Below are 25,469 nucleotides of genomic sequence, written 5' to 3' on the forward strand. Positions count from 1 at the left end.
ACATATGTAATTTCAGTCCAGAGGCTCAAAATCTATTACATTTTCTAGCTATTCTGTGAAATTTAGGATCACCAATCTCTTTTTCGCTAAGCTGGGATGAGAAATAGGATCTTTACAGATGATAACTGTAAATGGCCCATTGACTCTCACTTTCTTGGTGAAACAAGCCAATAATTATATTGAGAAAGAATAAAGACTTTTTTTGTCCAAAGGAAAATAAGGAAAGAGGATTTTCAAACAAATGGTCTGCAGGGAGGGATGAACAACTGAAACATTCATTAAGATGTAAGATCTACCTGCTGGTTTCATCTTAGCAACTGTATCCTGGGAGGAGAGGAAATATTCTAAACACATCTAGAGGCTACTCAAAGGCACCTTATGAATTCAAGTTCAAAAACTCCCAGACTAAGCATATTCATGATATACAAGGTTCTTTTGTTTTCTAGGAAAACACCACTAGAAATTCAGTAAGATGCACTGTAAAATATGCCTAATATACTAGATTGTAAGGCTCAATTCTATATGATAATAAAATAGACAGACTAATAAAAGATTGGATAGCCACAAAAGCATGCTGAAGTACAATATTCAGATGAAGAAATAGGAAGAGAATTAGTTTTCAATCAAGATTACAAAACCAAACACTAAAAAAATCCAGACTTCCAGCACTGATTGTTTCAGTGGGCCATTGTAGTTATCTGTATCCTGCACAGGGAAATGTCACTGAACTTCAGTAACTGAGGATGAAGTCAACACTTGGTGGAGATGCTAGGGAGAACTCATTAATCCTTATATTGCTGGAGTGTTTGTTTCATTTATTAACAAATATGGGAAGTAAATTTTAATGAAGATCAAATTCAGTACTACCAGGAAAACAAGCTTGGTAAAGTATAAACCTTTCAAATAGAATAATTAGATGAGTAATATGGTTTTGTTGGGCTTTCAAAAAGCTATTTGTTAGAGCCAGATTTAGGCCACAGAGTGTGGATCTTGGATAGACCTTAACAGGGAGAGTGGTGGGAGCTGGATCTAGAATTTTGATCTGGTCTGTTTTAAATTAAGGGTGCAACTAAATCTTTCAGATTTATATCTGAACTCAACAATTATGAATAATTGGATCAGAGTTTTTATTCAGGCCCATCTACTACAATGGTTGTCCTTGGAATTTTTATGCCACTTTTATAAGCAAACAAAATTGCATTGCTGCAATATTCCAGAAATATTTCCAATACTAAATAGAAAGAAGAACAAAGAATATGTGGTAATTCTTTATAGCTGCAGTGACAATCCTGGAAAAAATGTAAAGGTAAGCTTACTACTTACAGTCAGTTCTTAAAGCAATGACTGTTTAAATACATTGAAGTCAGGACTCAGAGAGGAGCAAGTACAGATAACACATTGTTCCCACCTGTTAAAAGATAGTAACCCACTTGAGGATGAGGCTAAAATAGAAAATTTCTATTCTGAAATACTTAAGGCCCAACTAAAGTTTCCTCCAGGTTTCAACAGTTATCATATATTAGAATATTATCATAGATCCAAAATAGAATAGGCACTGTAACAAACAGTAACTATTAACCCCTAACAAACATGACTGCAGTAATAATTATAAAAATAGCATTATCCCTACTAGGAACTAAAGTTGAAAAATTACTATTTATGATTACACTGAGAAAGCAGTTAAGAGTACCTTAATGTTTCAACATTAGCAACCTACACTGTTCAGATAGGATCACATTCAGCTCTCTGCCTCCCCAGGCCCTTAGAATAATTATGAGTTTCTTGATGTCAACAGCCACTCATGGGTTTGACAAGGAAGCAGCTCTTCAATAGCCATGAAATATCACATTAGGGATTACTGTGTCTCCTGCCCACAGGTGGCATCTCAGTAGATCTCCTGATCGCCTCGTATTAGGGTGGGAAAGACGGAGAGCTCTACAGGTAGAAGTGCTCATAATACTTTGCAATTCTATAAGCAGCTATCATTTAAAGAAATTTTTAAAAGATTAACTTCCAAAATATTCTGGATGGGTAGTATATTAATACTATATTTACCCATTTTATACATGAAGGAACAAAACAACTCAGATTAAACAGCATGGTAGTAGCACAAACCTGAGTCTTCAAGTCACTGGACCACACTCTCTGAATATATATACCTAGGATGGCTCAAGCTGTTCATGTCTTAGTCCAAAGCTGCAAAAATATCCAGGACGTGGATGTTGGCAACTGAAATAGAAAATAAAAGAGAAAAAGCTTGGTATGACTCTTGGGGTATAACAGAAATAAAATGTTTCCATTTACTCCCCAAGAACAACTAAGGTAATGTTACAGGGAAAAAGTTAAACTATGCACTCTCATACTTTCAAATTTGTGCTGTAAAGTAGCACCTAGACTCTTTGAAGCAATATTTGTTTTGTGAGTATAAAGGATTATTGGCAGGAATGAGTGAAAGATTGCTTCAGGTTCTTTTGAAATACCATGCTTTTTGCCTGGACACAGATGTAGAAAAATTGAAAGTTCAATATTTTTCATAAAACAGTTTTAAACATTTAGAAAAAAGAATTTAATTGGAATTATGAATGAAAAGATTCAACCTGCCTATACAGCTGTCTTAAATTTAATTTTAAAAACCATGAAAGCTTCTGCTAAACATGCTCTAACCTCTTAAAGAAAAAACAAAGGAACACTCTGTCTTGGATATAATTAACATCTGCAGAACTCACACAGTATAAAAAACGAGTCGCCACAATAGTAAAATAATCACTTCCAAAGTTATCTTTCCCCAAAGTTTAGGAATTAAAAAGATCTTGACACTTGCAAGCATAATTAAAAAAACTTATTTTACCTGAATCTCAGTCCACTCTCACTATGTAATAAAATACTTAGATGCTGGCAAAACATTAATAGAAACAGATCAAGCCAATAAAAATTTTACAAACAAGCTAATTGGTCTGTTGGTTTCCTTGGATTCATATCTCAAAGCTTCTTAGCTACAAATCTGTTTAATAATTACCTTTTATAACCTCTGTACTTAAGTGTCTTCCTCTTCGGATATTCAGCCTTCAGACATGGACATTCCCTACTGAGCAACTTTAAATCTAACTGAAGCAGTGAAGCAACACCCCACACAAAGAGGTCTGTGGTCAGATTTATGACAAATAAATATAAAGAAATAAGGTAAGTACACATTGTTAAAACATTTTAGATTAACATTCTCAGTTAGAGAGAATTGAAGTTCTCTTTCAGATAGGGAGGTCAGGCACAAAATTGCAATACAATCTGATGGTCAATTCCTGCAATTCCTTATGAAGGCAACATTTTCATTGAAGCCTGTCTATTTCATTGGGTCAATGACACTTGAAGCTTTTTTAAACTAGATCATCAGGCTGGGAACGAAGTGTTTCTCAAAAGACATTGTTGCTATAGTTAATCACATTCAGAGGCATTATTTTGATTTCTAATGCCTTCCCATGAAAAACTTTTTTGGATCATTAAGCTGAAATAGTTACTATTGACAAGAGTATTTTGAATATTTCAAGGACTATAGAACTGCAATGTAGTATTATTCATCATATACAAAACACCGACCAAAATGTGGGGAGTTAAAACATTGTGCACTAAATGTATTAAACTACAGTATATACAACTGCAAAATTATCAATATTTTAGTTTCCAGAAATACAGATTTAGGATCAGATGGAATTTTTACTTGAATAGGTTTGGTAGTACCAAAATCTGATCTATCCTAAATTGAAACTTGCTTTACCAGTTGACAATATGTTACTGAAACATTCCGGGAAACAATCGAATCCACATTTGTGTGCATAGTCTGAGTGTTTAATTACCATAATTTTTGAACAAATAAATATTTATGTATCTGTTAATCATGATAGTCAATACATTTTATTTTCATCTTCAGTGTGCACACATTTGTGCATCTATCCTATTGAAAAATGAGGTTTTTACAGTTATGAGGAAAAGAGATTTATGTGTATATTTATCTGATTGTATTTAAAAGTAAAATAAAGATGAAATTTGTTAGTTCTGTTTAATATATATAGATATCTCAACATCAAATAAGCAAAATGGGTGAAGAAAACTTGAGAAAAAGAAAAGGAGAGACTAACAGGGAAAGAGATGAACAATCCATCCAAAGTAAAGAACCCCAAACTATGAATCTTCGGAAAGAGGCAAGAATAGTTTTCTAAAATACTTATTTTAATAAGAAGGCTGTGCTTTTCTGTTTACATTTAGCACTGTTGATTTCTATGTTAGTAATATTTCTAATCAGTTATTAAGAAGAGCGCATTGAAAAATGCCTAACATTTTGGCAGAAAATGCTGATTCATCAAAACCAAAGGAATGTGTGTAAAACGTATGATAAAACTTTTGCTTTCAAAAATGTTACCCTTAATGTCATGTATATCAGTCCCTCATCCTCATTTGTGAGACTCTTAACTAGCCTAAAAATATGGATGCAATGTTGGAGAAGACTGAAATGAGCAGGTCAATTTAGCTATAAAGTTATTTTCATCTTTACCACATCCAGGAAGATGCACACAAATAAACAAACAACAGTGTTCAATTTACACATTCTTCTAGTGTCAATGGTTATAAATTGATTGTGTGTATTAAAATACTCCAAGTAGTGCAGGCATGGGGGAAACTTTCTTTTGGGTTGGCGGCCACAGGCATTTCCACAATCCGCTTGCACAGCAGAGTTTTGGGGGGCCCAGGCTAGTAGAATTTGTGTGTTCTAGCACCATGGGGAATAGCAGGGGATCTGGAGTGCCAGCACAGGCTCCCCAATGGTTGGGGTAGAGAGCCCTAAGCCTTAGGGGGCCAGTTCCAGGCAAGCCAGCGGCTGCATTAGGCTCCCAGACCTTAGGTTCCCCACCCCAACTTAAACCATTTAATAGCTGGTGTGCAATGTTTCACGTAACAAAAAGACATGGAAGTGCTCTTCTAGAGAAAGGAATATATGTTTGTTCCACTCCTTGTTGAAGATATAACTGCAGTTAGTAAGGGTAAAGGTGAATGTGGGGCACACTGTAAGCTGTAAATTGCTCTGTTAATAGGTTCAGTTTTAGTGCTGCAAACAAATATGCAATGTGCACTGTAATCATTATCCTTAAGTTAATTATAGATTGTCAGTTGTTAGGACAAGAGATAATCCTGAAATATTGCAGTAAGAAAAATTCAGTACTGTCCAGTACCGCTGAGTAATGTTTGGTAGACATTACAAGATCTCACATATGGCTTTTTATTGCAGAAAAAAGCAACAATATAACTAAAGTTTTAACAGGATTCTGTTCTCACTTACTTTCTTTCACTGTGTCTTCTGTTAACAGGATTGCAAAGAGTTTTTTTGACCCCGAACATCATGAAACAGGCATGCTGGAACAGTATGTTAGGATTGCATGTCCCTTAACTATCTACCAAAACTGTTTACTCTGGCCAAAATCCAAATGAGTAAAATTCTTCCACTTAATAGAATGATCAAGATACAGAAACTGAATGGAATCCTACACAATTATGACAGAACAACTTCAGGTCTGAAAATAGCAGCAGCAGTGTTCCCCGCCGCCCCCCTCCCATCCCTGCCCACCTGCCTTAAACAGCTTCCTGCCTCTCGCCCCTCTCTGCCACCGCTTACAAGTTTCCCCGCTTGCAAGCTGGCTGCACAGAGCTTCCACTGCCTCCCCGCAACACGGCAGAGAGTTAGCCCCTCACCGCGCCATTCCCCACTGAACCCCCCACGCAGTGCAGGTCCCAGCAGACCTGTCACAGAACCCCGCCGGAGTACCTCCCGATACTCCGGCATATCCGATAATCCGGCACCCCCTGTGTCCCAAGGGTGTCAGATTATCAGAAGTCTACTGTATTAGGAAACAGAATATAATATATATCTTTTTAAAAACAAAATACAGAAGCAATTTCAGGGCTATTCTACAAACACAAGCCTAATGAATAAATTCAAAACTATTTTATATAGTAGTAATCTATGGGCCAACAATCATTGAGGTCTGCTGTGGTTTTTTACCAGTTCAGTTTATTTTACCTGTTTAACAGGATAAGGGCACTCTTGGGTATACAGGCATACAAGGCCATATTAATTTATGTTTTTGAGAAAGGTGACTACTATGTTGTATTATGACATGTGAAAACATCTTAAAAATAGCAGCTATGCAGTTAAATTGTGTGCATGTCTATCAACAGATCAATAAATAGAAGATGCATATGTGATGCCAGAAAAATACTAATGATAACTGTTCTTTCATTTAACTGAAGAAAATAATATAGCACAAGAAGTTAATATTAAGTTACCTTACTGGAATATCTCATTCACTTCAAGGTGGGCCTGATCAGTGGGACCTGTGTTATTGTTGGTACAGTTATTGGCTCAGGCATCTTTATTTCTCCAAAGTCAGTACTTGCCAATGTTGGAGCTGTGGGACCTTGTTTAATCATCTGGTCAGCCTGTGGAGTTCTTTCTACATTAGGTAAGTAAAATAAAATAAAAGTTTGTTATTACCAAATGGAATTCTGAATTTCTAAATAGAAAACTAAAATAGAAATATTTGCCAAAAATATTTAACTATCTGAAAGTCCAGAATAATAAAGGGTTTGAAAAACAAGGCAATAATCCGAGAGAGTATGTTAGGAGTAAGTTTCACATTATAGATTCAAATTCTGAGTAGGTAATAATTTAAAATGAGTTTGCTATAGTGTAAAAGCAAGTTAACTTATGAGTTTGTAATGTGGTAAATAAGTAAAAAGCAATTATTCAGATATAATGGAGTGAGGAAGTAAAACTCTCTCCTCTAAATGGTTTAGGGTCATCTATGTCTGGAATATTGCATTTAATTTTAAACAACTCCAGAAAAACCACAGTTAAGTTAGCAAAAACTTTAAGTCTGAAAAAATCTCAAATCAGGCACTTCTAATTGTTAAGAACTAATGAGTAACTTGTTAGTTTTCAATACTTTTACAAACTTATGGAAATTCTTTTGCAAATTATGGTTTAAAAATTTTTGTCACTATTTATTTGTGATTTTAAACAAATATATTGAAGTATCACAAGTCTTTAAAACCATTTTATTAAATATATATTATTTATAAAAAAGTAGGAGCTAATTAAAACAAGTGTAGTTTAATGAAGTATATAATCTAAAAGCACTATACTGCTATCTGTATTTTTTCTTTTTGTTTAGGTGCACTATGTTTTGCTGAGCTTGGCACAATGATCACAAAATCAGGGGGAGAATATCCTTACCTTATGGAAGCATTTGGTCCTATTCCAGCATATTTGTTTTCCTGGACTAGTTTACTAGTCATCAAACCCAGTGCATTTGCTATCATTTGTCTCAGCTTTGCAGAATATGCTTCAGCACCTTTTTATCCAGGCTGTGACCCTCCTGTAGTTGTCATTAAGTGTCTTGCAGCAGCTACCATTGGTAAGATCTCTATTTTTTTAAAATGGGACTGACATATGATACTACGTAGCAGTTCATGAATTATTTTTTCCAGGAAAGATAGTAAAAGCCTCATCTCTTAACATATTAAAACCTTGAATGCATACATCACTAGAAAGTAATACAGGCAGTCCCCGGGTTACGTACAAGATAGGGACTGTAGGTTTGTTCTTAAGTTGAATTTGTATGTAAGTCGGAACTGGTACATAATGTAGGGGAAACTCTAGCCAAACATTTCTCCAGAGCTCAGTTTTATTCTCCCACACCTCACTTCCCTCAGTCCTTTATTCTCAAGCTGAGGTGTCTGCTGAGAAAAGCCGCTCTGCGTCTCCTTGGTCTGCTGCGGGGGGAGGGGGGGGGGCGCTAGCTTCGCGTCTCCCTGGTCTGCTGGGGGGAAGCAGCTAGTGCGGGGTTGCCTCACCCCGTTTGTAAGTAGGGATCTGATGCAAGTCGGATCCATGTAACCCGGGGACTGCCTGTACAGAAAACTATTAGTAAGCACAATTCTTGCATTGGAAGACAGATAGATTTGATAACTTCAAATACAATGGAGGTCTTTTCTAAACCTAATGTCTCTGGAAGAATAAAACAATAGAAAGGATGAGTTCAACTTGAAGAGCCTGTCTACCCTAGGAAACTATTTTGAAATAGCTACATTTGATTTAATAACTCCCCAAACAACAAAAAAGTGTCCATACAACAGGGAAGCCTTGAAATTAGTCAGAGGCAGGCTCTGTTAATGTGGATGCGCTACCTCGACTTAAAGCTCCAAGAAGCACTGGGGAGTAATTAGTTAAAATTACTCTGGGGAGGAGTTATTTCAAAATAGCAGCACCGGAGCATCCATACTAATGCTATTTTGAAACAACTATTTCAAAATTAGTGTTATTCCCCGAGAAAAGCAGGAGTAAAAATTTCAAAGTAACCAGCCCATTCTTTCAAAATAACGGGCTTGGTAGTATGGACACTCCTCTTATACATTTGACCAAAGGGGGGTTATTTTGAAATAACCCTTAGTGTAGATCAGGCAAAAGGAAGTTTCGCTTTTTGGGTTAGAAGGTATAAATCAGGTTTCATCCTTATTCAGAAGGATCACACTCAGGAATAGTGTATATAGATCAGAAGCATGGGCGCCATCTTTTGGAAATGAAAAAAATGGTCCAAGTTCATATTTTATTTTCTAGATTAAAAGTTATCAAATGTTTTTAAAAATGTTTTAAAGAGACTTCAAGAAATTCCTCAGTTTCAGAAAATTGCTCTCATTCTTTAACAAACCACCAAATGTGAGAAATTGCAATAATTACATGGAGTTTACAAACCAGTATAAGAAAAAAACCAAAATAAACAGACTTGGGTGTCTGAACCGAAGATAAAAATTATATTAATTTTTCTTTAAATCCAATTATTTATAGTTTTGTGATTTATACCATTTAAACTGAGAAATGCAATCTTCATTTTCCCCTAGTGATTATTACCACAGTGAATGCAATGAGTGTGAAGTTGGGGAGCTATGTTCAGAATTTTTTCACTGCTGCTAAAATGATCATTGTCTTAATCATTATTGTAAGTGGAATTATTCTCCTTGCACAAGGTAATTTAATTTTTGTTTGGCTTTAGTTTTACGAAGACAGTAATTTAGAGTATACTTTTGTTTCTGCCATGACTTGCTACTGGATCATTTGCTGAAAAATATTGTTTGCTTGCTGTAATTCTAACTTAATATGATTTTACTAGAAGAACCTGTTAATTGACTTCAACTCAAATTGACTTTAGAGTTGAGGGCAATCAACCTCTTAGGATCAGACTTTTAGTAAGTGAAGAGAATAAACTGGAAAACGTTCTGGGGGAAAAAATTCCATTTATATGATTTCTTAAATTGTCAAAGAGCTATAATAAAGACAATGTTGTTTCATTCAATTGTGATTGTTTCCAGAAGACTGGAAAAGGGCAAATATAGTGCCCATCTATAAAAAGGGAAATAAGAACAACCCAGGAAATTACAGACCAGTTAGTTTAACTTCTGTGCCAGGGAAGATAATGGAGCAAGTAATTAAGGAAATCATCTGCAAACACTTGGAAGGTGGTAAGGTGATAGGGAACAGCCAGCATGGATTTGTAAAGAACAAATCATGTCAAACCAATCTGACAGCTTTCTTTGATAGGATAATGAGTCTAGTGAATAAGGGAGAAGCGGTGGATGTGGTATACCTAGATTTTAGTAAGGCATTTGATACGGTCTCGCATTATATTCTTATCAATAAACTAGGCAAATACAACTTAGATGTGGCTACTATAAGGTGGGTGCATAACTGGTTGGATAACCGTACTCAGGAGAGTAGTTATTAATGGTTCTCAATCCTGCTGGAAAGGTATAATAAGTGGGGTTCCGCAGGGGTCTGTTTTGGGACTGGCTCTTTCAATATCTTACTCAACTATTTAGATATTGGCATAGAAAGTACGCTTATTAAGTTTGCAAATGATACCAAGCTGGGAGGGGTTGCAACTGCTTTGGAGGATAGGGTCATAATTCAAAATGATATAGACAAATTGCAGAAATGGTCTGAGGTAAACAGGATGAAGTTTAGTAAAGACAAATGCAAAGTACTCCACTTAGGAAGGGACAACCAGTTTCACACATACAGAATGGGAAGTGACGGTCTAGGAAGGAGTACAGTAGAAAGGGATCTAGGGGTTATAGTGGACCACAAGCTAAATATGAGTCAACACTGATGCTGTTGCAAAAAAAGCAAACATAATTCTGGGATGCATTAACAGGTGTGTTGTGAGCAAGAGACGAGAAGTCATTCCTCCACTCTACTCTGCACTGGTTAGACCTCAGTTGTAGTATTGTGTCCAGTTCTGGGCACCGCATTTCAAGAAAGATGTGGAGAAATTGGAGAGGGTCCAGAGAAAAGCAACAAGAATGATTAAAGGTCTAGAGAACATGACCTATGAAGGAAGGCTGAAAAAACTGGGTTTGTTTAGTTTAGAAAAGAGAATATTGAGAGAGGACATGATAGCAATTTTCAGGTATCTAAAAGGGTGTCGTAAGGAGGAGGGAGAAAACTTGTTCATCTTGGCCTCTGGGGATAGAACAAGAAGCAATGGACTTTAACAGCAACAAGAGAGGTTCAGGTTGGACATTAGGAAAAGGTTCCTAACTGTCAGGGTAGTCAAACACTGGAATAAATTGCCCAGGGAGGTTGTGGAATCTCCATCTGTGGAGATATTTAAGAGTAGGTTAGATAAATGTCTATCAGGGATGGTCTAGACAGTACTCAATCCTGCCATGAGGGCAGGGGACTGGACTCGATGACTTCTCAAGGTCCCCTCCAGTCCTAGTATTCTAGGATTAATTTTGCCTCAGCATAATTCAGCATCAATTTTTTTCATTTGCAGGAAAAACAGAAAATTTTAAAAATTCTTTCAGTGATTCTAAAATTTCTGCTGGTTCTATCAGCTTGGCATTTTATAATGGACTTTGGGCCTATGATGGATGGTAAGTTTTTTTTAATTATCGTAAAATTCACTTGCATGCCTTACTAGGGAAAGTTGAAAGTCTGACTTCTTTTTATGGACAATAATTGTAAAAAGCAGTGCAAAAAGAGCAGTATCACCTTATAACGAACCAAAGCACCATGTCCTAGGGCTGGGGTGGGCAATATTTTTTGATGGGGAGGGGCACTCCAAGTTTTGATAAGTAATCAAGGGCCTCACTTTTCTATGGGGGCGGTGCAGGGTCTGGGACAGAGGTTGGGTGCAGAAGGGAGCTTGGGGTAGGTGACTGGGGTGCAGGAGAAGATGTGGGGTCTAAGAGGGAGTTTGGGCAAAGAAGGGGTTAAGGGATTGGGTGCAGGATCCGGGATGGGGTATGGGTATAGGAAAGGATTCTGGTCTGGGGGAAGGATGTCAGAGGGGGTGCAGGATCTGGGAGGGAGCTGTGACCTGGGCTGAGGGGAAGGAGGGTTCAGAAGGTTTGGGTGATGACCAGGGGCAGGGTATTGGGGTGCAGCATCCAGAAGGGACTATAGGAGCAGGAGAGGACTCTGGCCTGGAGGAGGTGTGTAGGAAGGGGTGGGATGCCCGAGGCAGGCTTTGGCCAGAAGGTGCTTGCGCATCCCAGTGGGAGCCTCAGGCAGGTTTAACTGCCTGTCAGCAGTCCCTGATTGCTCAAAATGGCTGACTGTTCCATGTGGTTCTCTGCACTACAGAGAGGTGGAGGTGAGGCTTCACATGGTGTCCCTACCCCTAGCACAATATCTTGGCTCCCATTGGCTGTGTGGCCAAAGGAGCTGAGAGATTGTGCTGGAGGCAGGGGAAATAGGAAGTCCACTTCCATGACCCGTGTGAGGCACAGAGCGCCTCAGGGAATAGCCTTGTTTTTTGAGAAAAAGCTTCTCTTCAAAAAAAGAGGGGAGGGGGTCATCAAAAAAGCCACATCCAAACTACTTTCACTTTCGAAAGCTCCACTCTGTGTAATTTGCATATCCTCTTTCGGCACTTCAGCGTAGTCTAGATAAGCCCTGTGAGCGACACGGAGCTGCTCCGTTCCATAGGAGCAGGCCGTGGGCCAGATTAAAAGGCTTAGTGGGCCAGATCTGGCCCATGGGCCAAATGTTGCCCACCCCTGTCCTAAGGGGAAGACTACAAGAGGGTCAACTGTACACTGCAGGGGTGAAACTGGGGTAGGATCATAAAGTTAAATTGGAGCTATTTGTTTTAATACCACTAGGAAATTTGTTTTTTATCTCCTCACTCTAGCATCATATACTAAATGTTTTTATGAAGTTGTGTGAATTTTAGTAGACTCAATCTTCTTTTAATACTAATAAGTTTACTTTATAAAATTGTTTCTTCACTATCCAACAGAAAACTACAGAATAGTATTTCCCAAGGCTTATTTTATTCACTCAAGAAATCTACACTTTCTGAATATATTTAAACATTAAGTTTAAACAATCTTGCTATATATTATTATCTCCTCTAATTCCTCAAGAGATTTCTACATTTCAGCCCTTGTTGCTGAAAAGAAAACCAGTGTGTGCATGATTCGAGTATCAGTTTGGGCTATCTCCACTTTCAGGCACCCTACAAAAGTGCAATCTTTGTTTTTCTTGACTCAGCTGAGACACATAAATACTGTTCTCAGACTTAATTTTTAGCACTAGAGGAAGTGACTAATGTGTCTAACTTCAAGCACATCTTTAAATACTTTGCTAAATATGGACCATTATATTTAAAGATTCAGTTTTAAACTCAAATGCCTGAAGTCAGATACCTATATCCTGCCTAAAACTTATTTAGATACTTAAATATTGAAATGAATGGCTAATTTTAGCCACTTAGGTATGAAAATGTGTCCCTAACATCTGTAGATATTTAAGTGCATTAAAATATTTCATTTCCCTACAATTACGAGCATAAAACAGTGTAGCTTAAAATAAGTCTAACAAAAATGAATATTTGGAAGTTTACATTCTGGTGGCTGTAAAAATGTTACAAAAGTTTTCATGAAAGACTCATGGATAAGCAATTGTAGTAGTATTTCATTACTAAATGACAGTAACTACATTAAGTAAAAACAACAAAGAGTCCTGTGCAGCACCTTAGAGACTAACAGATTTATTAGGGTGTAAGTTTTTGTGATGCCTAATAAATCTGTTAGTCTGTGGTCACCCTACTTAGTGCAAAATCTCAGAGGGGTAGCTGTGTTAGTCTGTATCTGCAAAAACAATGAGGAATCCTGTTGCACCTTAGAGAATAACAGATTTATTAGACATAATAATTTGGCTGTCCCAAATTATTATTATTTGCAAAAGTGGGCTTTTGTCCCATTTGTGCTTGCTGACTTGATCAGTTAGCAAGTGCAAATGGGACAAATGGCCATTTTTGTCAAAAAGTGAAATTAGGTGCAGAGGAACGTGCCGGAAGGGAAGACAAGGGTTCCAGTGACCAGCAAAAGTCTCAGGGGCGCGGGAAGGGGGGGAGCACTTTAGGATGCTGGGGCCACCATCTGGACGAAGGGAGAAATCAGTAGAGCAGCTAGGGAGTGTCATTTTTCCATTGTGAAATATGGTCACCCCAGCATTAAGGCCTGTATTTGGTATAAAAATGTTTTTATTAAAAAATATTTACATTTTCCAGGACTCATGGAGGTCACAAGCAACCTTGTGGCATGTGAGCTTTGTTGAAAACCTGTCATTAATTTAAACAATTTATTAGTCTGAAGTCCTGGTTGTTCTCTAAGCTAGATTCTTACACTTTGGCAATGAAACATAACGTATACACCTGAGCAATCCACTTCAACTCCACACTAAGCCACAGCTCCTTCCTTACAAAAATCCCTAAACCTTGACATTAATCACCTCGTGTTACAGGTAAGTGAGTCATCGAGAGGTTAAGGGACTTGTCCAGTGTCATATAGTGAAAGAGGCAGAGCTCGGTACAGAACCCAGATCTAACAGCTTTGGTTAAGTTAAGAATCTTACCTGGTCTTTTATTCTTGCTAGAGGTTGAAAAGCAGCAATAGTGATGTCAGAAATAAAAGACCAGGCTTTAGCAATTTGGCATTTCAGCATCTGATTATGAGTAACATTATGCTAATGTATTTTTTTGCAGGAATCAACTCAATTACATTACAGAAGAACTTAAAAATCCTTACAGGTGAAACAACCAAAAGATAACTTTGAAGGCTAGAATGACAAAAATGTCACTATCAGATCATTAAAAGTCTTAATAGCAGCTGCATATTTTACTATCTCTCTGGTTAAGAACTGAGCACGCAAGGTTTGGTGCTTGTTCACAAAGAAATAATTTCATTAGCATTTATTCTGGGTTTTACACTGAATACTGCATATTTGAGTAATCTGTAATTCATTATTCTTTTTCATGACTCTACAATGCCAAACAAAAAGAGAATGCATGCTAATTCTTTTCCATCCACTTGCTGACCGCTACTTTTGATTTAAAAGAATATTGAATTTCTGATTATCGTCTACATAGATTTAAATGAGGTTTCAATCAGATTATTTTAGAAATAGTGAGAAATGCCCCTCTATAGTATAGAAAATTGCCTGAAAATAGACTATATAATTCTCTTCCATTCTAATTAGAAGTGAGAAGTTGTGCGCGGACGTCAATAGAGACTACCAGAAGTTCACTCAGAGTTAATGACAGTTCTAGAGAAATATGCATCAAGCTTCCTATCATTTTAGTTTCTTCCAGAAAGTCTTAAGAGTACACAATGACAATAAAATATATTACTTCCCTACCTATACAATGGGTTTCTCAAAGTATAAGTCAAATAACCCTGACTTCTCTTGCCAGGTGACTGACAGGCAGTTAGACAGTAAAGAAAAAGAGGCTCCCACCACAAGAAGTCAGTGCTACTAGTATACACAGAAGAACAGGAGAGTAACTCCCCTAGAATTAATTCACTAAAGTCACGTCTACACTATGCAGAAGATCGATGCTGCCACAGTTGATCTTCTGGGATTCAATTTAGCAGGTCTAGTATAGACCCACTTGGTCATACTCAAAGAATGCCCCCACTGACACTGGTACTCCTGCTCCTCACAAGGAGTAAGGGAAGCTGATGGGAGCATTCGTCCCTGTCCGCCTCCCACTGTGTGGATGGAGTGGAAACTCTATGTAACAGATGTAGACTCCAACTTCGTAATTTACACAGCTTGAGTTGTGTATCTTAATTTGACCTTCCCATATAGTGTAGACCAGATCTAATAGAATAGGCGATCATCCAACACCAACTAAGTGGAACAACAATGAATAGGTGGGCATACGGTCTACTGGAGCTATTCTCCCAGTGACAAATTCTACAGACAGGGGAAAATCCCTTTTCTGCAGCAAGTAGCCCCAGTAATCCATATGAGTGGGTTCTGAATGTCAGTACCAATCAGGTGAACTAGAATGGAAAAAAACCCTGCACAAAGATTCCTTAAAAATATAGTGGATTAACTTGTATTATTGAATTTAGAATGTTGTCTGCCAAAATTTGCTTTGACTAAAGCAACAATATCCATTCTATAATGCTTATTAAACTATAAGTGGACTCCGAGATGATCATGTAAATCTTGTTTACAAAGGACTACTTCCTCCCTAATTTTCTGCCCATGAGCTGACCCTTGGTCTTGACAGACTTTTACTTTGCTGAATCCACTGAGACATCAATGATTTTCAAAATGCATGGCATTTTTTGCACTACTACAAAAAAGTCACAGTGGTAATTAGTTGATTGAATGATATCTTCCCCATTGAAAGGCCTGAGCCTGGGTAAGTGCAGGATCCTTTCCTTTTGTGACATGCTTGATGACTCAAGATTTTTTGGGGGATAGGAAGCTCTTTTGGAGAGGAAGAATTTTCAGGCTTCAAAGAGTGGCCACTTTCCACAGAATTTCTTGTTTCTATGGTCCTTAGAGAGGGCCTGAGCTTTGCAGTTAGGTCAAGTGAGGCTATGTCTAGACTGCAAAGAAAAGTTGGAAAAAGATACGCAAATTGCGAACTGTGATTTGAGTATCTTTTTCCACGTTTTTTCCCCAGAAGAGGCTTTTCTGAAATTTAGCCTGTCTACATAAGGCCAAATTTCAGAAAAACCTCCTCTTTTGGAACATCCCTTCTTCCTCATACAATGAGGAATACAGGGATGCCAAAAGAATGTTCACTTTTTCGGAAACTGTTCCGAAAAAATGGACATGTTCCTGGGATGCAGCATAGCTTTTCTGGGATACTGAAGGTCTCCCGGAAAAGCTCTGCAGCCTAGACATAGGCTGAGAGAGGTAGCAGCCATGAAAACTTTGGCTTCCTTGCCATCTACAGATCAATGAAGGCACAGGGACCCCATCAGAGGGGATCCAGCAGCAAGTTATCTGAGCCAACTTGTGGTTGTGGAACCAGGCGAGGCAAACAGAGGGCTTTACTTTTATTTATTTCTGACTGGGCTCATGGAAATGAGTCCATTTATGTTTGTGAAAACAGTAGCAGACACCTGTATTAGTAAACTCAGCAGTCAGATGGGTCTTGAGGTAGAAGAGATGCTCCCACATTTCATCTGCTTACTGGCCACTGTGGACACAACAGCTGATAAAGTCTCATTTTTACCCATGGTTTTGCATGCATCTTAAGAAAAAAAGCCCAATAGGAACTGCAAAGCAGTATCCGCCCTCCTGCAGGAGGCAAAACAGAAATGAGGCTCTATGCCATAGTAGCATTACTCTAGTCTTGTGAAAGGATATTCTCCTTTTCTTCTAACTCATCAGCTGCCTGCCAGTGGAAAGAAGAAGAGCCATCACTATGAATTACTTAAGGTGCTGGCTGCAAAAGGAAATTCCTGTGAATGTAAAATTTGTAAAATCATTTTATTAAATTACAAGAGGAACAAAAATGTTTGTTATTAAATGGAAATATAAACACAGAGGCTAAGGATTTACCCATTCCCCTGAACTTGTGAAAAAATAATAAATATAACACGTTATTCTAGTTAGAGCACATGAAGCATTGATCTGCTCTGCCAGATACAGTGGATGAAGTAAGTCAGATCCAATTTGCATGGAGTTGTGACTCACTATTGTGTCAACCCTATGAGTGAACAGCGATTATGCTATTAGATGAGAACTAGAAAGTACATGTCCTAGGAACATCCAACTGGAATTACACTTTACTCAACTTACAGTGAAAAATGAAAACAAATGGCAGAAATGATGAAAAAAGAAATGTTAAATATCCCTTCAATTATAACAATCCATTGTGTAGCATAAGTAACATGGGTACTGAATTCCTAAAAATGTGATTGTCCTGAACAGCAATCCTTCAGTCTTAACACAACAATTCATATAAAGTATTTATTAGTTAACGTACAATTGACTTTAGAATTTTGAACTAAAGCTGGCAAGTGCCTACATCCATTATAATAAAGTTTCCTAGTGCTTTAGAAATGCTGATACTGTATGTTTTTACATTCTGTAGAAATCTACCACTTTCTATAATCATTGGAATTCCATTGGTTTCAGTTTGCTATGTTCTGATTAATATTTCATATTTCACAATAATGACTCCAACTGAACTTCTGCAGTCTCAGGCAGTTGCTGTGGTAAGCCACTTTTCATTTTGGAATTACAAGTATGACATAAGAGTCTTTTTTTGTTGCAGAGCTGGATCCAATAATAAAAAAATCCTAGCTTTCTTAGTTTTCAGGAAAGATCTTTTTCAATACCCCTGTAAATTTTTAAACTATCAAAATTTTACTTATGTAACAGAGGCAAAAGTATCTTTTTGAAATTTGTTTGTAGAAAGTGACAGTTTAGCATGCATTTGATCATCTACAGAAAATATTCAGTGGATGTGCAGTTTAGTGATGCTTTTACTCCACAATGCTTAGTGAAGGAGATAATGTGACAATTTTATTTTCACTGGTAAATATATGAATCCCTGGTTATATCCATCAATATGTTAGTTCTGGGGAAAAAAGAACACAATTCATCACATGCTGCACTCGGCAAACACACTACAATAAAGAAAAGCACACATGAAGAAATACTCCACATACCAATGAATGATGTACAGACAAATGGGTATATTTCAATATCTTGCCTACTCTCAAAAATGGCTGCAGAACAGAGATTGGTGTATGCATACTTTAATTAAAACACAGCTAGATAGTCTTATTTATAAGATTAGGAGTTTTGAGTGTCCCTACCAATATAATAAGTTAAACCAATTATATTACATCAGCTACTACTAAATTGATCAAACCAGATCAACATAATTAGTACTTAGGAAGGGGTATTCATAGGCATTGGTAATGGTTATAGTCTGTAAGGGTACACTTACAGCCTATTTCGGAATAGGGTTGCAAATGTAGGTGTTTGGAATTGCAAATCAAGCCCGGGATTTAAATATCCCGCGCTTGATTTGCATCTTAAACCTCACTGCAAGAGGAATAACAGATAGTTTGAAATAGGGCTTTATTTTGAATGCCCATTTCACTGCCGTGTGTAGACGCAGGCAGTTATTCCGGGCTTGTAAATTTCAAAAAATGGCACCTGGCCGGGAAGATGCAAATCAAGCGCGGGATATTTAAATCCCGGGCTTGATTTGCAATTCCGAAAGCCTATATTTGCAGCCCTATTCTGAAATAGGCTGCAAGTGTAGACATACCCTAAGATAAGATACTCTGAGCCTCACATATTTAAATTTCTATGCTACTTTTGGCAAAAGAAAGGCTGTTAGTGCTGGTATCTTGATCCACTTTCAATTTAACAAGTTCTGTATTTAAATTTCCTCTGCTTTCAATTGGATATGACAAACTTCTGTGTAGTATTATTTGGTCATAGCAACACAACTATTGCTTTCCATTCTCAAGTTTTTTTTATTGGAATGGTATCTGAAAATTATTTTATATAGTTTGCAAAATAATTTGGGATAAAAATAAGCTATGCAAAATTATATTAATATAGATTTTAAATGTACATTTTTAAAAGTTCATCTGAATTGTACCCACGCCAGTGAACACACTACTAAATGGAAAAACGATAGATGTTATTTTAACTTGTTTATATTTTAATTCTCTATAAATCTCAGACATTTGGGGATCGGGTCCTTTATCCAGCTTCATGGATAGTTCCTCTCTTTGTGGCCTTTTCTACAATTGGAGCAGCCAATGGAACCTGTTTTACAGCTGGCAGGTAAATTTCAACTCTAAATACTGAATACATAATTGGATTTACAGGTAGAACTTATATGTCTTCTAAGTATAGGATTTATTTTAAACAAATGATTCAACAAAATATCTGCAAACTTAGTCATCTAGTTCATCCTCAGCAAAGACCAGCAGCTATGAAAGGTTGAGAATGTTTATAAAATAAGGGATTAAAAATTTTCAAAATATGTCTACAAACAAGTACAGACTTCTTTCAGCTAAAAATAGTTCTTTAAAAATAAAACACAAGAAAATAAAAAATTAAAGAGGTTGTAACAAACTAGTCTTGGGTTCTCAAAATAATATGAGGTTTGCAAAACCTCATGCTTCAAAAGGTTTTGAAATCCCTGAAATCATACGTGAAATTGTGTGTGTACTGAAAGTTTCATGTGATGAATTTAAGGGAAAAGAAAATTGAATGGTTTGCTCTAAATTAATGAACCAGTTTTATCTCTATGTTGAATAGAGTTAGGCACTAGTTTTGAAAAAAGTTATAATTCCTCCTCCACAACCTGTGTGATTGTTCCCTACACTCTAGCAGTGTTTCCCAATTTTACTTGGTCATGGAACCTTTTTAAACTCAAAAGAATTTTGCAGAACCCCTACCTAATAACAGTCTTCTATATGGAGCTGAAAAAGTAGACCACAAATAAGGATAATAATAAACAAATGCTTAAACAAGGTAATGAGATCAACATTTAGTTTAATTGCACATAGATTAATCTGTCAGTCAATTTATATTTGTCACGGTTAAAATTTTTAAATACAAGAAATCACGCAACTATACTGAAGTATTTGCAATAACGCTGCCTGTGCACTCCCACACAAGTAACTGGTTTGACAGCTGAAGCCTCGACGTTGTCTGATGTGGCACTAGTATATTCATATTCAGTCACCCACATGATCCATGCTCCCTGAGAGTGTGTATGGGGATTTACAGTGGTATAGAACAGGCGATCGAACCACTGATTGACTGCATGCACAGTGCTGAGTAGTGACATCATCATCCTCACTCTCTGTCTAAGAACACTTGTGGTAAACACATGAAAATTATTTTCAATAAAAGTCATAAATGCTTAAATATTAACTTTTAAAAAATCATCATAAAATGTTACTGAAACGGAATTTTCTCGCAGAACCCTTATTTTCACTTCACGGAACCCTGGGGTTCCGCGGAACACCATTTGGGAAACATTGCTCTAGCAAATATTAAATTAGGCTTGATGCATTTAAGAGGCATATATTGGTATTATTTAGATATAGCCATATTAAATATTAATATTCTTGAATTTGTGTGGATCCCTCACTAACCAGATTAACATATGTTTTTGTTTTGTCAGACTTGTTTATGTAGCAGGTCGTGAAGGACACATGCTAAAGGTGCTGTCTTACATTAATGTTAAACGTTTCACCCCAGCACCTGCTATCATATTTTATGTAAGTATGAATGCTAAACAAAGAAATAAAACTTTCAGCTGAAATAAATCTAAAATGAATACTCAGATCTGAAATTACGTTGGCTCTTCAAAGACAACAGTGATCTCAATATGCCAATCCTATATGTACTTTCATGCACATGGAGTTGAATATACAGGAAAATAGCAGAATAAATTCTTTTATAAGTAAAAACAACTGTGTAATGCATAAAATCAGATCAGGTAGAATCTAACTCCATTCCAGATTCAGATTCTCCATCTTTTAAAGTTCATAGAATTGGACCATAAAAATTCAACTCCTTTTGTTTTAAGGAAGAATACTAATAATGAAAATCAGCTATGTAGAATAAAATTATCTTCATGGGCAACTGGCTTACTCCAGAGTTTCTATAACTACAAGAAACCTAAGAATTTTCTCCCCCATAAACTTTCCTGGCTTGTAAAATAGGTGTCAAGATATACTGTCACAAATTTGAGAGATCCGTTATATGTATATGTAGCATCAAGGCAAACTGTTCATGTTTAGCAACTAGGTTTATACAAGCAGGAAAGAAGATGTATATCATGTTGGCACTTATCTTGCAAGCACTTATGCATACACTGAACTTCGAGTATGACTACAATGGGGTTACTCATGCTCAAAATTAACCACATACATTTACAGAATCAGGCCATTCTCAGGAAAGGGTATCAAGTATGCAGGATTGTTACTGAATCTTCACCTCAAAGCAGAGGGAAAAAAATATACTTATTGTGTATGGGATCAGTTTGAATGTAAAACTGTGCCCTCCATAAAGGTGAGAGCTCAATTCCTTGCTATACTCATCATCTTACACCACATCAACATTAATTCTTACTTTTTATTTTTAGGGTACTGTTGCTATTTTTTATATCATACCTGGAGATATTAGCACACTCATAAACTACTTTAGTTTCGCTGTCTGGATATTTTATGGTTTGACTGTATTTGGACTCATAGTTATGAGATTTACAAGGAAAGAGCTCAAACGACCAATCACAGTAAGTTCCATTCTAGAACACATTTCTAAACACAATCAAAATGAACCAGTCATGATCTTCGTAATAAGAAAAATGGTTCTCAAGTACTGGTATTCCTCCACCCCCATTAATATGAAGGCATGGACTTGTCAGGGAGTTTGGAATATTGAAAAACATACTGGAAAAGTTGATCCCCTTCTTTTGACGATCATTTTGCCACAGAAAGCTACTATTTAGTGTGCTTCCTTTTTTTCTGTTCTCTTGAGAATAAACTGAGACAGGGAGAAGACCAAAGTAGTACAGGTTTCGGCATCTTGTCCATACTGATGTTCCACCTTAGCCTGCCATAGTGAACCTGTGAGGGAAAAGAAATTTAGCCGTAAATAAGGGAGAAGGGGTGGGAGGCTGCAATCAGAGTGAGCATGTTAAGTCAGAATGAGTTGAGTGCAGGACTCATCTGGAGAGTGCATCATAGTGGAGGTCAGGTTTATCATTTATAGCCAGTTTTACAGTTCTAGGATTGGGACTAACAACCTAGTCTTGGTCTGTGACAAGGCCAAACTGACCGTTGCTGCTCCTGTCCTAAATCACTTTACTAATTTCCAGAACTCTCTCCGGAATATTCTTTCAAAAAAATCAGAAACAAGGAGACAACAATAACTTATTGTGTTCAAACGAGATATGTAATTAAAGGTATGCAGTGTCAAGAAAAAGTAGCTACGTAATTTGCTGAATATATTTATGCTTTGTCTATTACAGATACCTATTGTCATTCCTATCATAGTGACAATGGTCTCCATTTTACTAGTTTTGGCTCCGATCATCAGTGAACCTGAATTGGCATATCTCTACTGTGTTTTATTTATGTTTGGAGGACTTATATTTTACGTCCTTTTTATTCATTTTAAATTTCACTGGGCTCAAAAAATATCAAGTAAGTATACTTTTTTAGAGGTGATTTGCAAACAAAGATGTCTATTTAATGAAGCATACAACAAGATACCTCTAAGATGTGGCAACCACTCCGTTCTCCCCTCAGTAAAAGTTCTCTTTATATTCAACTATCACATCTAATTTTACATTGCAAGAGAAGTATGACCTTTTGATATAAGCATAGCAACAATTAAGAGATGCTCCTGAATTCTAATCCCAACTCTTCAGCACATTACATCTTTGCTTTAGTTTCTTTCTGTGTAAAATTTGAGATGACATAAGATTTGATATTTAGGTTATAACATTCTTTGAAAAAGTGATACATATCAGTACATCAGTGCAAAGGCTACGTAAAATAGTGTAAGTTTCCATTGGTAATATTGTTTTAACTTTTGTTTTTATTTAAAGTAAAATCTTGTACTGTTCATTTCTCCTTTTGTTTAGAAGTCTAAACAATCTGAAAATGCCTTGGCTAGAAACTTGACTTTAAACACACCTAGCTCTTTTCTGTTCCGGCACTTACCGTACACTTGTATCTCCTTCAGGACTGAGTATTTTCACAATCAGTCTAACAGACAAAATTAACAGCATTAAATGGAAACTAAAGTGACTGCCTTAGAATTGTGTACAGAGTGTTAGTGTGTAGCAAGTTGAGATCTAAATTTGCAGTGTACTAGAGTTTTGTCATCATCAACAACCATGGGCTCAATGTCTGTTGGTGTCTGATGCCTCCCTCACTATTTCCTTCCGTCTTTCTCTGTCCAGTGCAGAGTGGCTTAGTTTCTATAGACTAGCTCCGCACCAATCTACTATATCATCTACCCATTCTCTGTGGGGTCTGCCTCTGCTATTTGGACCATACATTATGCCGAATACCAGGGTCTTAACTTTTTGCTCGTCGTTCATTCTGCAAATATGCCTGAATAGCTGTAACTTCCATTGTATAACCTTCTGCAGTAGGTTCTCTTTCGGCTGTATCTTCCTATATAATTCCTCGTTGGTGACCTTCTGCATCCATCCTAATCTCAGGATCTTTCCATAATAACTCCTCTTGAATGCCAATATCCTTCTCTTTGAATCTTTCATTATCACCCATGTCTCACATCCTTCCACATGCTGCTAAATACACACATTTTCAAGATGCTCAGCTTCATTCCTAAGCTAATCACTTTACTTTTTCAGCTCTTATCCATCGCCTTCTAACTTACTCTTGCTTTCGCTATTCTAGTCGCTATTTTGCCATGCACTAATTGGACATGTGGACCTTGCTACCATGCACTCAAAGGCTATGTCTACACAGCAGCATTATTCCGAAATAATATAGCAAGCATCTAAACTACAAGCCTTTATTTAAAAATACTGTCGAGCTGCAGGACCTCCTACTCCAACTCATGGTAACCCCCATTTCACTAGGAATAAGGGAAGTCAAAGGAAGAGCGAATAAGGGAAGTCAAAGGAATTCCTTTGAATTCCTGCTGTGTATACAGTGCCAAATGCTTAGTTAAGCTATTTCGACTTCAGCTATGCCATTGACGTAGCTGAAAGTGCGTAGTTTAATTTGACTTTACTCTGCTATGTAGACGTACCCAAAGTTCTATAGTGTGCTTTACTGCTACATGAAACAACACTATAAAGAGGAAATAATTGTTTTAGTTGTGTCCTTGCAGATCTGTTTATGCTGTGACTTGCATTCTTCTTTAAAAAGTAAAGCTCCCATCCATTTTCTGGAGGATACGGAAGATGCAATGAGACACTACTGAAAGGGAAAGCGGGACTGGTGTTAATAGAATATAATCCCACAACATTATTGCTTTTCCTTAAATAAGCCAGCTGTCCAAAAAACTAAAGCTATTTTATATTATATTATGAAAAACAGTGCAGTGTACTGTAAGAAGCACAAAACTGGGAGCATCAAATTTCTGAATTCACGTCCCAAATCAGGGGAACAATTTATATAGTGGGGATGCTAAGAACCAGTGAACCCAACTGTAAACCATGTACATGACAGAAAACTCTTGAAACCAAGGTGTGCGGCAGGAACCCCATGTCAGCATCAAATCCCAAATCTGCCACCAATTTACTCCTTGGTCATGTGCAAGTTGTGTTTTTCCATTTGTTGAGCAGGGAAAATAAATGCTTATGAATATAACATTATACTCAGTTAGTAAAATGGTGTAAACTTCAATTAAAATATATGGTTAACACTGCCGAAAGCCTTTTAAAACTTGTGCTAAAAAGCTCTAACCACAGTAACTTATTTTCAGGGCCCATCACTATGCACCTTCAGATGCTTCTAGAAGTTGCTCCACCAGAGGAAGCTCCACCAGAATAAAAGGAGTTGATTTCCAGTAGCCTATTTTAAAGTACTATAATGTTTGTGAAGCAGCTTGAATGTTTATGCTTCTTAAATTCAGATATTTTCATCCTGATGTGCAGTTTTATTTTTGCAACAATTATAATTTATAAAAGTTTTCAATATTATCTTAAGAATGCATGAAAATAAAAAATGTTCTAGATCTGGATGGCCTCACTGTTTTCACTGCTAAATATGTTATGGTAACTGAACATATTAGCAGATTGAACAGACATTATAGGGACTGTATTCAGCAATGGTAGCAGTAAATAAAGAGAAATTCACTCACCAGTGGTTTGTCAGAGTCCCTCCTCTTCTGTCATCCTGCTAGAAGGATTGATAGTAAGGATGTTAAACGAGTAATTTACTAGTCGAGCAGTCAATGGAATTTCCATCAACTACTTGACTAATCGACGGGCACTTCTGCATTCCTCCTTCGAAATGTACAAGAGCCCGTAGGGCTCTTGTACATTTTGAAGGAGGAATGCAGAAAAGAACAGTTACTTACCTGTAACTGTTGTTCTTCAAGATGTGTTGCTCATGTCCATTTGAATTAGGTG

The 25,469-nt window shown here is 37.0% G+C and overlaps 1 protein-coding gene across 3 annotated transcripts; it reads left to right on the forward strand.

Annotated features, from left to right (window-relative positions):
* Window positions 1–3,040: 3,040 nt before the first annotated feature.
* Window positions 3,041–25,076, forward strand: SLC7A9 (solute carrier family 7 member 9). 3 transcript variants are annotated; one of them, XM_075940119.1, is made up of 13 exons: window positions 3,041–3,180; window positions 4,065–4,193; window positions 6,359–6,506; window positions 7,218–7,460; window positions 8,944–9,069; window positions 10,878–10,977; window positions 14,097–14,141; window positions 17,457–17,580; window positions 19,071–19,174; window positions 20,529–20,625; window positions 21,495–21,644; window positions 22,383–22,557; window positions 24,821–25,076. In XM_075940119.1, the coding sequence occupies exons 2-13, from the start codon at window positions 4,089–4,091 to the stop codon at window positions 24,886–24,888; spliced, it is 1,485 nt and encodes a 494-aa protein (XP_075796234.1). In that variant the 5' UTR covers window positions 3,041–3,180; window positions 4,065–4,088; the 3' UTR covers window positions 24,889–25,076. The 3 variants fall into 3 exon arrangements, with proteins under 3 accessions (XP_075796234.1, XP_075796235.1, XP_075796236.1); XM_075940120.1 differs by having other exon boundaries at window positions 3,070–3,180; window positions 4,046–4,193; XM_075940121.1 differs by lacking the exon at window positions 3,041–3,180 and adding an exon at window positions 5,355–5,556 and having other exon boundaries at window positions 4,059–4,193.
* Window positions 25,077–25,469: the final 393 nt, after the last annotated feature.

Source organism: Pelodiscus sinensis, chromosome 12, assembly GCF_049634645.1.
Source record: "Pelodiscus sinensis isolate JC-2024 chromosome 12, ASM4963464v1, whole genome shotgun sequence".
NCBI lineage: Eukaryota > Metazoa > Chordata > Testudines > Trionychidae > Pelodiscus > Pelodiscus sinensis.

Bases quoted from the DNA above. Each gene is read 5' to 3' on its own strand.
- SLC7A9 (XM_075940119.1), top strand. From the start codon at position 4,089: ATGGGTGAAGAAAACTTGAGAAAAAGAAAAGGAGAGACTAACAGGGAA. The intron at 14,142-17,456 runs GTGAAACAACCA...TACATTCTGTAG, and splicing joins GAACTTAAAAATCCTTACAG to AAATCTACCACTTTCTATAA. The intron at 20,626-21,494 runs GTAAGTATGAAT...TTTTATTTTTAG, and splicing joins CACCTGCTATCATATTTTAT to GGTACTGTTGCTATTTTTTA.